Source organism: Malania oleifera, chromosome 7 (genome assembly GCF_029873635.1).
Source record: "Malania oleifera isolate guangnan ecotype guangnan chromosome 7, ASM2987363v1, whole genome shotgun sequence".
NCBI lineage: Eukaryota > Viridiplantae > Streptophyta > Magnoliopsida > Santalales > Ximeniaceae > Malania > Malania oleifera.
The window spans coordinates 26823518-26839132 of NC_080423.1; the positions used below are offsets into that span (position 1 = coordinate 26823518).

Sequence of the window (15615 nt, forward strand, 5' to 3'; positions counted from 1 at the left end):
CATAGACCCAATTCTATGAAATAGCCCCATTTGATATAAGCGGCAGTCAAAATTTTACCTTGCCAATTTCCTGTAACAAGTGACCTTTTCCAATTTCAATGAAAGTGAAGGCAAACACTCGCATACTCATCAAAATGAACTACAAAACCTAGAGAGAGCAAGAATGAGAGTGACAGTGAAAGCAAGTGCAAGAGCAAGACTCCCCATCTTGTTAAGACCACAAATTAAAAGTCAAATTCCTTTGAAAAACCCAAAGGCTCCTATCACTTTGGCTGAAGTTCGTCAAAAAATATAGTTGGAAGCTGAGAGATTTCTCAAAGTTTCCAATCACAAGAACATCAACCCTTATGTTAGGGAGTTTCATCAACCTAGATAAAGTTTAAAGTGGTCAAAAGATAGTCATTAACTCGTCCAAAATGTTCATGAGATGACTCAACCTGTTGAATATAATTAAACCAGTATTTCAGGTCCTTGCATAAATTATTGCGTAGTTGAATATCATGATTATATTAATGATTTGCATGTCATTAGTATACACCTTTCAAACCCTGCAATTGATTCTTTTCATAAACTGAGCCATATTTCTTACAAGATAAGACTGCAGATTTGTGTTTAGTGACCTTGGACGTAGTTGATTTTACCACTGGGACAGAAATAGAATATGATTTTCAATAGACTTAGATGCTAAGACATGTAAATGTAACGAATTTCAAAATAAGTTGTCAACTGCAGGGACTGCAGTGCTCATCATTCGTCAATGACTCAAGTTCTGAACTACAACTGACCACTCCTAACCCAATGATTGAGCAACTACATGTTGCTCTAGACTTTATTAAAGATTCCATAATTGTTCAACCTGTTACTAAGAATCCCCTTGAGAATTGAGATGATTTCTTCTCCATCCAGTGGATATGTGCTCCCATTCATGTTGAATATGTGCTCCCATCACCAACTTTTCCCTCCACGGGTTCTTAAACCAAATATGGAAAACTTTTCATATCATTTTTGATTATGGACCAAATGCATATCAACTTTATTTGCCATTAGATCAGATATTAAATTAATTTCTTGTTTGGAGGACCTTTAACTTTATCATAGGTTATTAGTCACGGTTTTTATACCCAGGCCAAACCGGCTGGTCCGACTCGGAACAAATGCTCAGCTCCCCCTACCCTTACAAAGTGGGGAACCTTGTGGCCCAAGGTCGCTTTTTTTTTAGGACCTTCAACTTTATTAATGGATGTTGGAGCTTTCTATGCTTGCAGGAGACTTCATTATATAAGCTAGTGCTTCTCAACTCTAAGCTTGTATGTTGTTGCCATCAGTGCTGTCACACACAAATCACAATATGGATAATGCGAAGCGTTCAAGGGCCTCTTTGCTACTCTCCTATTGTGCTTGAGAATGCCATGCATTTCATGCCAGATCCTCATTTTGCCGCTTGGTGGAAGTTCTTCCACATTGTTAGGTTGTTGTTACTGCCCCATTTTAAGACACAAGGTCAAGATTTTGTCAACTAGGGGAATTTAATGGAGTACCGCCTATGGATGATTATTGGCATTCATATTCAACAGTAAGATTTACAAATTAGGGGCTTTATATTAGCTTAGAAATATTTTTTTACTTCAATGACTTATAAATACTTTGGGCTTACTTTATGATTTTTGAAGGTTTTGGGTTATTTTGTAATTTTAATAGTTTTATCTTTCAGGTCTCTTAGTTTCCTATAAATAAAGTCTTATGATGAAAGATTAAGGGAATTTTGGATGATAAATTCTCACATTAATCTCTCACAGCAGTCTCTCTCTCTCTCTCTCCCTCATCCTCTTGTCTATGCTCTTCCCCCCCCCCCCCCCCCCTCTCTTCTCCTTCTCACACCTTCTTCATCCTCCTCTCTTTTTCCACCTCCTTTCTTCTTGTTTCTGTCTCTTCTTTATGTTTCAATTGTTCTGTCTACCATTTTGTCCTGCTGTTTCTCTCTTATTCTTCCTTCTCCTCTTCCTCTTTCCATTTCACTCCCTTAATTGTGTTTCTTCTCTTGCTTCCATACTGTCCTACATCAGACAGAAAGCAAATCAAAATGTAGAGGCAAATATTCTTTAATAATTAAATTCATTAAAAGACTACACTCAAGTTCTCACTTGCGTACTAATTTTTATTTATACGCTTTATATGCTTGTAAAAATGAGAAATTTAAATAATTAAACCAACTTATACTAAGATACAACCCAATCCACCCACCAACCCTGCCCACAAAAAAAAAAAAAGCCCCCAACCAGTGCAAATCAATTCACCAAGGGCCGAAACCGACTAAAATAATTCAAGAAAACTATGACCATAACAGAAAATTTTTTGATTAAAAAAAAATAAAAAGGGAGGTCACAATAACACACTTGAATTCAGCCAAAATAACAAACAATATTAATTTCAATCATGTGAGAACTCCTTGCACTTTCTATCATTTTTACTAGATTCGAAAAGCTAGCCTATGAGTTAAAAGAATTGGAGGATAACGAACAAAAATGAAAGGAAGGGATGTTGTTTCAACCAAGGTCTTAAATTTCGATTTCGACTCAAATTTCGAAGCTCCAAAAGTATAGAAATTTCGCTTTCGATGTCAATTTCGATTTCGATTTGAAAAAAATAACGAAAACTAGTAGTAAAGCATGGAATTCTTTGTGAAACTTTAGAAATGGTTAACAAACATAAAAATATAAGTTTTAAGACTAATATATTACAAATTAAATACATCTATGTTTTGTATGAGGTGGAAAAGTTGTAAAATAGTACGTGTATCAAACATGTTTGTAAGATAATGTACATTAAACATATTTAGTTAGTGCAAATGAAATTCATAAATCATTTAAATATTATTTATTATACAAATATTGATAATTTAGACATGAATGGTTAAATAAAATATTACTCTAAGTTTATTTTTTTCATATAATTTCAAAAGCACTTGTGATAACCTTTTGTTTCATAAAATAAATTAAAATAGAAATTTCACTTTACTCTCGAGATTTCGATAAATTTCAACAAATTTCGCTAAAATTTCGAGGTTTCGATGAATTTCGGATGATTCATTGAGATTTTGACGGAAATTATGCAAGACAGAAATCGACAGCCATTTCGATTTCGAGGGTGACGGCAATCGGAAATTTCGACGAAAATTTCGACAGTTTCGTGGAAATTTAAGACCATGGTTTCAACCCTTTTAAAGGCCCTTCAAAACAGAAAGGAAGTGAAGAACCGCTGTGAATAGTCCAATTTTTCCTCCATGGCGATAAGAAGCTCAAAGATCTACCACGTGGAATCTGTCATTTTTACTCTTCTTCTGTCCATATCCCATAGGCACAGCGTTTGAATCAACAGAGAACAACAGGTCAGGTCCCTACTATAACTGCTTGAATGTGTTTGGATAACATCCCTTTTTGATTGGGCTGAAAAATAGCCCAAAATCGAATGCTTGATGTTGCATATCAGAACACATTAAAGCCCAATTTGGATTCACAATTTCAAAAACCCAATGACTCAATCGTACATTTGTATGGACATGTAAAATACAGGTGCGCTTCTGGCTCTATCGATGCTTGAAACAAGTTTGTCTTCTCCCACGAAAGGATTTTTTCATTTCCTTTTAAAATGCTTTTATAACCTTTTTTTCTTGGTGTATATGTGATATTAGATTTGACTAGTTAGATATGAATATCTAATTTGTGACTAGTTAGACATGAATATCAAATTTTCCCTACTACTGTCTGTACAAATAGGCTATGGGCTACTTTAAACTCAACAATACGGGCTTTCTAGTCATAGCTGCACATAACACAACAGTTCATGATATTTTAACCATAGTGTAAAATTTAGATAACAATTAAGCTCCTCCACAAACATCTCCATCAGGCTTTCTAGTCTATACTCTGTAGATTTCATTCGTGAAAAACTTGGATGATTTACTCCACTTCAAATGGTGTTAATGGGATGATTCACTCGAGGCTGAATGTGTTTGACAACCCAATTTGATGTAAACCACTATCATGATTACGTATTAAAATGCCATATATAAACCAGTTCACTCTACCATATAATAAATGTAATAACTTATAAATGCAAATAAAAAATCCACATAAACAACAACAAAAATGCAGAAATACACATCCAGACATAGCTGCACACAGTTGCCTTCATCATAGTTGCTTCCATCTTTTACAAAAACCATATTTTTGCAATAAATAAATAAGACAAAGCGAAAATTAAAAGAAGGTAAAGCTCAAAAAAAGCCATCAAGCCAGTACTCCATGAGAAGATGAAACATAGAGATTGACTATCACTTTGTGAGAGCAGATCTGATGAAGAAGGCTCTCGCTACCCCATTTGTGAAGTCTTACATGCAGTTGGTTAGAAGAGTTGTCCAAAAATGACTGGGAGTTGGTGAAAGCTTATGGTCTCGATGTAGAGTATTACTATCTTATTGTTTCTAGGATATTTCATCATCATTAATTCAAATATAAAATAGTTGGTTTATCTATGAGAATAATTTCTCTACAGACCAAACCTTGTCTCTTAATGTCTTCTCTCTTTTCATTTCTTGAATGAGTGTGACTCTCCCTCCACTCCGCACAGCTATGCTCGCCATTGCTTCAGCCTGTAGCCCTGGCGACTATAGACCATGAAGGAAGGGCATCATAGCATCAAGATTGGAGGTTGAAAACCTTTGATATGAGATTGGATAGAGTTGGAAAGGGTGAGTTTTTATTTGTGCTAGACTGTAACCCAAATCATGATCGAAAGGTTATCTTCGTTTTTGCTGAAGATATTTTTAAAAGGTAAGTCTTCGGTCTTCGGAAGGTTGGGTTCGGGTTATCACAGCATGCGAACTGGTAGCTTCACATATTGGCTGGAGATGATTGGGAAGTTTTAGAAGATAGTGTTGGGATGGAAAGGTAAGCACTTTTGATTTTTGTTTCTAGTGCATCAAAAGGAGATAGGTAGTGAGTATTTGTGCACGATTTTTTTCCAATGGCAAAGGAATTTTGTGCTATGGCTAGTAAAGGCAATGTAGGCAAGGGATGACAGATCAATGCTTGTTAGTGGAGCAAGGTAATGACAGAAAAATCAACAAGATTTGTGATCGGTGTGGCATGCGAATAGTTGTGGATCATCAATCATTAATCCTATGCATTTGGGGGATGGTGAATGGTTAATGTGTGGCTATGGTTTCTATGGAGGATGGCCAAATGAAGAAGATGGAATGGAATGGGTCATGCAAAGAATGAGGCATGCGAGTCAAAGGGGCGTAGAATCGACTTGGAGTGGATTGGGCTGAATATTCACAATATTATGTTGCATTTGGGCCAGATTCTGGGCATTCAAGATTAGATCCAGAAAAGATTAATTGCCAGGCTTCAGTGAGCCCATTGCATGCAGCCCAAAGCACATGCTGTGATGCTGCCCATTGTTTCCTCTAGCAATTAGACCCATAATCAGAGTATGTCAGTGACTCAAGTTGGTTCCACTTAAGTAGTGGACATCAGACTCCTGAATATTTGCACACCGATGGAAGTTCAAGCTGCCCAAATAGGCAATAAAGGAGGAATGGCCAGCTACACCATCAACACAAGCGAGGGGTAATGGGTTCATGGGTCTTAGAAGGCAAGTTTCCATAAAAGCCAGAAGTGGTTCAGGCAAGTCTGGGAATTCAGTTGAGGTCTCTGCTTCCTTAGACTGTGAAAACTGTTGTCATGATGAGAGATTGGCCAAAAAGCAACCTTTGGTAACTATTGATGGAGTAAGGACTGCAAAGGATCAAGAAGCTTATGGGGCAATGTTTAGGGTAAGGATGGGGCTGCTGTGGGACTAGTAATTAGGGAAATAGTGATAAGGCTAGGGTGGTAAGATGGTCGTTGGATAGTGATGCAGGCAGGTGTTAATGTTCAAAATTGGAATACGGATGAAAAGACTAACAACGGTGAAAAAGCAATGGAGATAAACTAGAGTGATGTCACAGTGAGTTTGCTTTGATGACAGTTCATTATAGGATGAGTTTCAGGAACAATATGGGCATGAGCCGCATGTGTCTAAATTTTCTGATTTACATGATGATATGTCATATGTGCCACCATCTCCGATGGAAGGTTTTGAGGGAGCTCCTATTTTTGTCAAAGATGGATTGGATAAAGAGCAGCGGTGTACTGATGGGATTTTGCCTATTCTGTGGAGAATATGAATGGGAAAGACTTAGAAGCCCACAACTATTGGGCAAGATGGGATGATGGCGGTCTGCTCCTGGAGGAAACAAAGTTCGCTTGAATGGGTGAATAAGAAAGTGAAGAAAGGCCAAAGAAAATTAACAAACTTGCAATTTTCTGCGAATTATGATCACAGGGGTTTAAAGAGGGGGTTTCTAAATTAGCATCTGTGAGATTTTATTTATTTATTTGCTTTTTTCTTTCTCTTTTGGTGATTTTTTTTCTTTTTGAGGATTTCTTGTCCCCTCAAGGGTTGTAATCTCTGTATTCTTCTCCCTTAATATTTTCCTATATTATCAAAAAAATTATTCTTTCTTTCTTGCTCTAATGTAAAGCCATATATTATCAAGATACTCAAGCTCAACATCTCAGGTTTAAAATGGTTGTGATTATTTTATTATGAACATCGGAAAACAAGTATTCCCCATTCCCAATACATAAATAACATTATCTCCTTCAACTTATCAACAGATCACCTAGTAAGAAAACAGATCAAACACGTGCATCCATAGCAAGAAAAAATGAACCAACATAAATACAAAATGAAAAGTTAAAAGAAAGATATAAGTGGAAAAAGATGTAGAAGACAATAAGGGAGAAGAATAAACCTGAAATGGTGAATTTTCTTCAACAATTTTAATTTAGTAATCACTGATAGTTTCAGGCCATGTTATGACACTAAGTAAAGAAGAGTACAATTTTCAAACCTTATCGAATGTTGTAAAAGATCTTTTGCCCTGTAAGTTTCAGTAGTTGCTTTAGAAATATCCACATTCCTAAGCAGGTTGATGTTTAGCATGGCCACCCGAGCAAGACTAAGCATATTTGCACCAATCTGCCATTCAAGAAAGAAAAAAAAGACCATTAAAATGAATTTCAGCTTCTTCTTTTTTTTGGCTACAGTTATGATGTAATTTAAAGGGTATTAAAGAAGTGGCATATTGCATAACAACATGAGGGTGGGGCTTGGGGGGGAGAATAACGACAAAAAAGTTCGATTGTGAAAAATACGTAAGTTCCTTTGAAATTCATCTAAATAATTTAAATTGTGCACAAGAGCTTAAGGTAAGTCATAAACTAGAAATTTTGAAAATATCAAAGCAGTCATCTGCATCAAAGAATTTATTTTTTCAATTTTTTCATAATTTAAAAAGAAAACCAAGAAAGAAACAAAAATAAATAAACAAGAACACCTCCTTCAAACAAGGGCAGCATATATCACCCATAATGTTGAGCTTCGATCAAGTTCCCATGGCACAATAGACATGCAGGTAACTTGTGCATGATAAACAAGCCAATATGAAATGACAAAATTGACATCCTTAAAGCTGCTTCAAAATTGTCAGCCAACTAAGAACATAATAATTTTTTCATTGATTCAAATTCCACAAAAATATGATGGCTTTTATGCAATCATGGGCGAGTTTATAAACCAGCAAATTTGATTTGGTGGGACAATGGCAGAGGGTATATATATATATATATCTGTGTGTGTGTGTGTGTGTGTGTGTGTGTGTGTGTGTGTGTGTGTGTAATCTCTATGTATTTATTAACCTTAAACCCCAGAGTATGGCTAAAATCAGTTCAGTTCAGTTCCCTTTTGAGCAAAACCGACCAAACCATTTGGTTTTCAGATTATAGAATCCAAAACAGGATCAAAAAAAATCAAACAGAAATTTAATAACTGAATTTGGACAGTTCCACTTTGGTTTAATCTGTTTCTTAACCAGTTCAATAAAAATAACTATAATTTTTACCCTTTGCCTGCTTTAGGATGTGCTGGCAATCTTTGAAGATCTTCTTGCACAAAACAATGGTGTTAAGAATCATGAACAAACTAAAACAAGGCAAGCAGGAAAAAAAAAACTGAAAAAAAAAAAAAGCTACGAACAACAGAGCAGATGCTAACAGATCAGTTCAAAAACATAAAGGAAAAAATATCTTCAAAAGATTCTTTTTTCTATCCCCACAGATTTTGTCACTAATCAAATGCATTGCATGACTGCACAGAAAAATCAGGCGTGCACACTAGGAAGAGGGGCTGATGAACCACAACAGTGAACCTCCAGCTGAAGGCAGTGCCTACACTTGTACAGAAAACCAAACCTAACAGCTTAAGCTTTAAGGAAATGCAGTGACTAAACAATCATTTTTTCTAACATCCATTTTTTTCAAGCATACATTTTTTGAAAGTTTATGATTTCCTATTCAGGTTAATGCCAAGCTAGTAACCCACTTGTTGTCTCTTATGACCGATTTTCAGCCATCTAGGAATTTTAGTTTATTAGCAGTTATGCCTGGCTATAATGGTTCAACACAAAAGTAGCATCAAAGCCATGTTGGTGCACCATTTCCAAGTGCAAACCACGTCCCTACTTCAATCTTTGCAACTGCCCTACTTGACCCAGTTGTCTCTTACTCTAACCAGTTGCAACCCTCTTCACCCTTCAAAACCAATAAGAACCATATTCCATCAATCCCACCCCAAACCAAACATTTAACCTCTGCTATTGAAGCTCTAAGCCCTAAATCAACATTCATCACCATCACTCTTGCAACTTCCATACACAATCTAACCACTACATTTGCAATCAAACTCCCTAGTTCTTCATCAAGGCATTTGAAGTAATCATTGAACCCATGCCATGGCTAGTCACCAACAAGCTTCCGTCACCATCATCAAGTTCCCACTCAATTCCAAATGCTAGATAGCCTTCTTCAGATTTTAGCAGACAAGGAAATTGAAGAGTTGCAATAACCACAATCAAACTCAACCCAACACATTTATTATCTAACCTAAATCTAGAACAACAACAACAATCAATAAATAAATCCCTAAGTCCCACTAAGTGGGGTCAGTTACATGCATCCTTCTTTTCGTCAATTTGCACAATCTTGGGCAATATCCTCTAACAAATGATTTGGGCACCTACAACATAGGCCACAAAATGGAGAAGCGAGCTAGTTAATGTTAGTGGCAATAGAAGAGATAGGGGTAGACCTAGAATAACTTAGAATGAGAGAGTAAGAATTTAACCGCCCTTCATTTGTCAAAGAATATTACGTTGCTGCAAATGTATTCACTCAATAATTTATCTTTTAGTGTTGCTTCTTATTTGCCCAACATTCCGATCCATATAGCATGGCTGGCCCTATAGCTGTCGTCATAATTGTCAAAATCATACAACTCTCAACTCAAATCATACAATTCGTATCAAGTGAGGCTCAAATTTATTCGAATCATGATGTGAATAGTAAGATTCGCCTAGTGAATCATAGAATTGGATTGAATCAAATCGAATTGCATAGTTCAGTTAGTCCTTGATCAAGTTGGATCCTATAGGCTCAAAAACCACCTAAAGCCTTTTATTTTTTTTTACACCGTGACATTCCAATTGTTATTTATGTGAGTCCAGAAGAGAAGGAAAAAGCCTGCTGACCTTCTCATTTTGCACCTCTGTTTTGGTGAGGCTGTCATTGAGAAGAAAACATGAGTCTAGAGACAAAAACATGTTAGACCTGCACCATAAACTTAAAATTTAAAATTTTTTTTTTTAAATTCCTAAATCCTTATCCTATTTTTTAGTGTAACTTTAACTCTTAGACTTAGTGCTTTAGTTCCGGACTCTGACGCTTTTAGTGTATCAATCCATATTTGTTAAAATTTCAATATATTTTACTATTTTGTTTGATGTACACATGCATGTCATTTGGAATCAATTTTTCAAATTTTGTATCGAATTTTATGATTCAACTAAATTCTAGATTCTTGATTCTCAATTAATGAAATTGGGATTTAGATTCACAATTCGAATTTCAATTCGACAACTATGATTAGTATAACATTTTGAAAAAGAAAAAAAATGAATTGTCCTTGAACTTGGCTTGGAGGTTGGAGTTCAGTATCTTCAATCAAAGCTCAGGTTCAAACTTGTTAGCAACCACTTTAACTAAAATATTAAGTTATTATGTGATGGGCCAAAAATGTATATCAAGCTTTAACACCCCCTGCACATGCAGCTGCAGCATGTGGAAAGATAAACACACGATAGATAACACCCATAACAAGGAATACAATAATTTTTTATTTTAAAGCATGCAACGAGACTAGAACCTAGGACCTCCTAGTTACCAGCTCTAATACCATGTTAGACAACCACTTTACCTAAAAGCTTAAGCTAGTAGGTTGTGAGCCAACAATGTATATCAAGCTTTAACAAAACGAAAGCAGAAATAGATAGTGGTCAATGGGACATGCCACTCAGCTGTTGAGGTATTGTTTCTAATTGCAAGGTGTGGGACTGGATGATAAAGGATATCATTACCCACTGGCACAACTCTCCCAAAATAGCATCACCAAGCCCAGCTTGATTTGTAGTTGCTCACACAGAAAATTGTAAAAATCTCCAACCCATCCTAACTAATGAAACTTTAGAAAGTATAAACTCAAGCCATCTGAGAAGTCCTATAAGTTGACAAGCCAATTGTATGGACAAACATATGAGAAATCAGGTGCAAGGAAGGAGCAGGACAATCCAAAATATGTGCTGGATAATGAATCCTCCGAAAGTAATATCCCCTCATTGGTGGAAAAGCTAGGTGGCGCTGGTGGGTGATGATGCAGTGGAGCATTACAGGTCAGAACATGCTACCTTTTCCACTATGCCCTCTTCCAAAGGCAAGTGTGGCTCATCAAGTGCCTTGACAACAATGTTTCCTTCCATTTCCGTTCCAGGTTTCTCTGTAGTAACAGTAAGTACATGATGAGGGTTGTGATAATGACATTTTTTCCACATTTAAAAGACTCCATAGGAAAACTGTCACACTTCTTTTTCTTATCCTCGAACTAGTAAGAGTAGAAGACAGATGTACCCCCATGGGAAATTGGAATAAAGATGGTAACAAGACTGATTAAGAAAGGCATTACTCTATTCCTTGACCCTAGCAGAGACTGCATGTTCAATGGAATGGAATTCCATATTATGTAGATCAATTCATATCTCATGCTGAAGTCCACAGAAATTTAGAAACCTTGCTCCCATCAGCTTTAGTCAATCAGCTCCTGGTATACAGTTTATAAAACTCCCACATGAATGTCTCCACATACTTATCTTGCAGGGACAAGACACCCAACTTACCATATATGTTCCATTCATAATTAATGGAAGCAAACAAGCCACTGACTAGTGTCTTCATCTGTTCTGAATCTGTGATGGCACACAAAATATCAACCCTGAAGTGCAGCTGTTGCCACCACTGAAAGGCATACTCATGCGGTTGAGAAAAAGCGTGTTGAACTTTTTCTCATTTGGTACCTCCCTATAAATATGTACAAGGGTTTACCATGCGCTCACTTTCCTTGCTGAATTTTGGCAGATCGAATTTGTTACCATGGTCTGAGGTGGAAGAAAATCTCTGGTTAAAAGTCTAGGAGGATCAGTAAATGCTGGATGCTTCTCCTTGTCTAGGAAAAAGTGTGGAGTTCTGCACAAAGCTTGTCGTAGATGCCACTGATAATGCAAAATTTATTTGCCACCACAAGACATTTTTAATATGGCTCATCTAGCATTTGAGCCCTATAATCTTCAATCATTTTCATTTTCATTTTCATTTTCATTTTCATTTTCATTCTCGTTCTGCTATAATAACCAAATTAACTTTCAATGATTTTTATATTGGTATTAGTACAAACACGTTAGCAGAAGGGCAGATGGATTCTTTCCTCCCCTCTCTTGTCTGTTAATTAACACGATATAAGAACTTCGATCCCCGGAGGGTCTAGGTTCAAGTCATGTGATTTGCAACAGTTTTCTTTCATGCTTTCGAAGAGTACTTTGCATGCTGTTCCGGCAAGTAAAGGGCCTAGGGAAGCATTGCATAGCTTCATGTACAATGGTGGGCCCAACTCTTATAAATACATTGGATCAAAGATTCAAAACCTACCAACACTTATATAACTCCTAATCAGACTATTAACAGGTTGGGGAGCTGCTGACAGATAAAAGATGGGATGGTTGGTTAGGAGGTTGATCTATAACTAGAATGAACATTTCCTATGCTGTGAGTGTAAGTCAAAACTGTCAAATAGTCGTTCATGAAAATAGCAAAGTCATAGACTAGACGTTGTAATGCTATTCTTTGCATTCTAAGATATCTCAAACGTGCATTAGGTAGTGGCTTACTGTATGGTCTGTATGGGAGTTGTCAAGAGTACTACTTTACCTAAAAGCTTAAGCTATTAGGTTGTGTGCCAACAATATATATTAATACTTAATATTCCCTCCACACAGGCAGTCCAACAGAACATGAAGAGATAAAAAAAACGATAGATAACACCCAATACAGGGAATACAATAATTTTTTAAGCAACCCATAATAAACACGAGCTACAACACTAGAACCCAGGCCCTCCTGCTCTTGGTAACCAGTTCTGATACCATGTTAGGATACCACTTTACCTAAAAGCTTAAGTTATTAGATTCTAGGTCAATAATGTAAATCAAGCTTTAACAAGAGTAATGCTCATATTTGGAATGGGGGATATATATAGCCACTAAGATGGGATATCTATCTAAAAATAAGCAACCTAGTGCACTAGAAGCAAATGAAGATTTTGAAATTAGATCAAGTGCTTAGTCAAAGAACAAAACGAAGACGCATGCTACTTGTGAGTTCGTTTGGTTGAAGCATATGACAGAAGAGTTGGGGTTTCAACATTGTCAAATTATGAGATTATGTGCACTAATCAGGTAGTCATTCATATTGCATCCAATCTAGTGTTTAATAACAGGAAGAAACATATTAAACTTACTCGTCACCTTGCACGGAAAAAGTGATGCAAACATGATTATTACTTCTAAAGTCTTAAACTTTCATGAAATTGCCAAATTTCCATCCTTTACCACCCTCAAAATTGGAATTGCAATAAGTTTCCATAGAAAACTCCACAAACTATCCGAAAATTGAATTTGAAATTTCAAAAATGGAATAAATTTCCTAGAACTAAATATTTGAGATTCAAAACCAAATTGAAATTTCTATTTCAATAGAAGTTAAGGCTATTACAAGAAGGATATGAATGATAATTCTCGACGCTTTTGAAATTTAATGTAAAATTGAGCTTTGATATCGACTACAACATGTTTTCAACTTTGTGTCTAAAATAGTTGTATTTGCTTAATAACTAACTTTTAATTGGTATTTTAAGAGGCACAAGTGAAGTTGACCTTGAGGCTCACGTCATGACGAGGCATTCCTAAAACACCCCAACACATGGTGTAAAACTAAACTCCTAAAAAGCAAACATAGAGTAAGCTTACGCATTTCTGCAAAAGGCGCACCATAAGTTAAGGCTAGTGCATTTTGTGTTTGTAAAATATTAGTCAAATTGGGTCATTGAACTAGAGCGAACAACTCTTCATAAGTTAATCATAAATATACATGAAAAGGATTCAGGAATGCCATAATCTAGCTGAAGTTCTAAACTCTTGAACATAGACAATTCAGATGAACATTTTGCGGGCCAACAAGTGGCAATTGCAAGCCCTTCCACAAACGGGGTAAACGAGCTCATGATGAATCTGAAGCTAAGCCTAAGAATCTGAGCATTTCCAAACATTTGAAGGCTGATCCTGTATGCAATACTTCTAGTCGTCCTACATCAACAAGTCTAAAACTGAAGCATTTAATAGAGGTCGGTTTTGTGTTTCTGTAAAGGTGGAAGTATGTGAACTTGAGAATTTGGAGGCTTCCTAAATTACAAATAGGGGGCGAAGCTTCTTTGCCAAAAAATAGGTTGCAATGCCATGTTCACGGAGGACTATAATACCGAAGGTTCCTGCAGTTTTTGAGAAAGTTTTGAAGATTAACTTAGAGTGGTTGATATATGCTCAAGAATGGGGGGTCCTATTTTCTTTTTTGTAGAATCCAAGACTTTTGAATTCTCAATTAAGGAGGGTGGTTCTCATTTCATGTTACACATTTTTTAGCGAAATCGATACTCTCTCCAATCAGTTTGCATGGGCAAAGAGAGTGCAAAACGTTTGCTAACTATTGTGGAGGAGCTAATGTCCAATGTAATTCCTGGTAATTTTGCACGAACATTAAAAGATGGTGAGAAAGTATTTATTTTGCAGTTGGGATCCAATGCACATGGTTGTTTTTAATGATCCCGGAACTTATACATGGCCTTCGAAAAGGATTTCTAGTGGTGCCAGAAGGAAAACTGGGCAGTGGGTGGAGAGGGTTTGGATTTCATCTACGGAAAGCCATTGCTCCTGAGACGTTAGCCAGCAAACAGACATCCCAATCTGCACTTAAACTCATAGGGGAGAATTCCAAAACTTTTATGTTAGCAACGGGGGAGGGGGGTCAGAGAGATGATGGTGGTAGCAAGAATGGAAAGCAATTAATGCCATATTCTCAAAATTCAAAATTGAAAAATCATAGCCACGATATACGTGATTTGGATACTGGGAATGAACAAACAAAATCAAAGGTGAATGTTTCGGTGGAAATTACTAAGCACGTTAGTGGTAACACAAACTCTTATGTATCTCTGAATATAAGCCTCAGATTGCATAGTGGGCCGGATGGAGAATGGGAGGTAATATGGTCCAAAGTTACTCAAGCTCAGGAAGTGGATTGTACAGAGAAGATCAAGAAAAACAATAAAAGTTTTAAGCCCAAAGCTCCCTTCAAGCCAAAGCCCATACCTAATCCCAAGCCCATTTCAGTCTGGCGGCCCAAACCAACACAAGCTCTTCAAAATAATAAGACCTAGAATCCAAAATCGTCATCTTCAGCCTTGGGGAGTTCAGTGAGAAGGGGCGATGTTGTGGTTCAAGATTCGAAACAATCTAAAGTTGATCACCGAAGCGCGTCGATGCTAGCTCAGTCGATGAAATCTTCTGATGACACGGGGACTAATAGTATCGGCACCGATGAGACCAATACTGAGTTCTTAGGCTCCAACTAGACCAATATAGAGCACTTAGGCTATGACGAGGCCAATAAAGAGTGCCTCGGCATTGGTGAGTCAGCAAACACATCCAATGGTGAGGAAAACTTGCAGCGAGACATCCAATTGATTCTTCAAGAACATTTCGGCAATATTTTCATGAAGTGGGGAAATTCTTAGCAGTGGGTGCTTAAGTTGTGAGATGGAAGAAGAGTTGCGGTTCCAATTCAGATTTCTTTGCCACCTGGTGAAGTCACAGAGGGTTTGGAAGAGCAAAACCAATTGGCCTTGGTTCCGTTGAAGCCTGCAGATATTTTGGAGGTGTTACCAGTTCAGTTTGATGGAAATGATGTACTTGTGGAGGATTGGGCCTTGGACAACAATACAGAGGTTGCTGAGCTACCT

General features: G+C 36.9%; 1 protein-coding gene across 4 annotated transcripts in view; it reads right to left on the reverse strand.

Moving 5' to 3' along the window:
• The window catches only part of LOC131160474 (uncharacterized), a 179143-nt gene that overhangs the window by 62301 nt on the left and 101227 nt on the right, over positions 1–15615 (reverse strand). For all 4 annotated transcript variants that reach the window (XM_058116186.1, XM_058116182.1, XM_058116184.1 and 1 more), the window contains one exon: positions 6959–7086. In XM_058116186.1, the coding sequence (XP_057972169.1) occupies positions 6959–7086 (128 nt within the window). The remainder of the gene's footprint in view (positions 1–6958; positions 7087–15615) is intronic.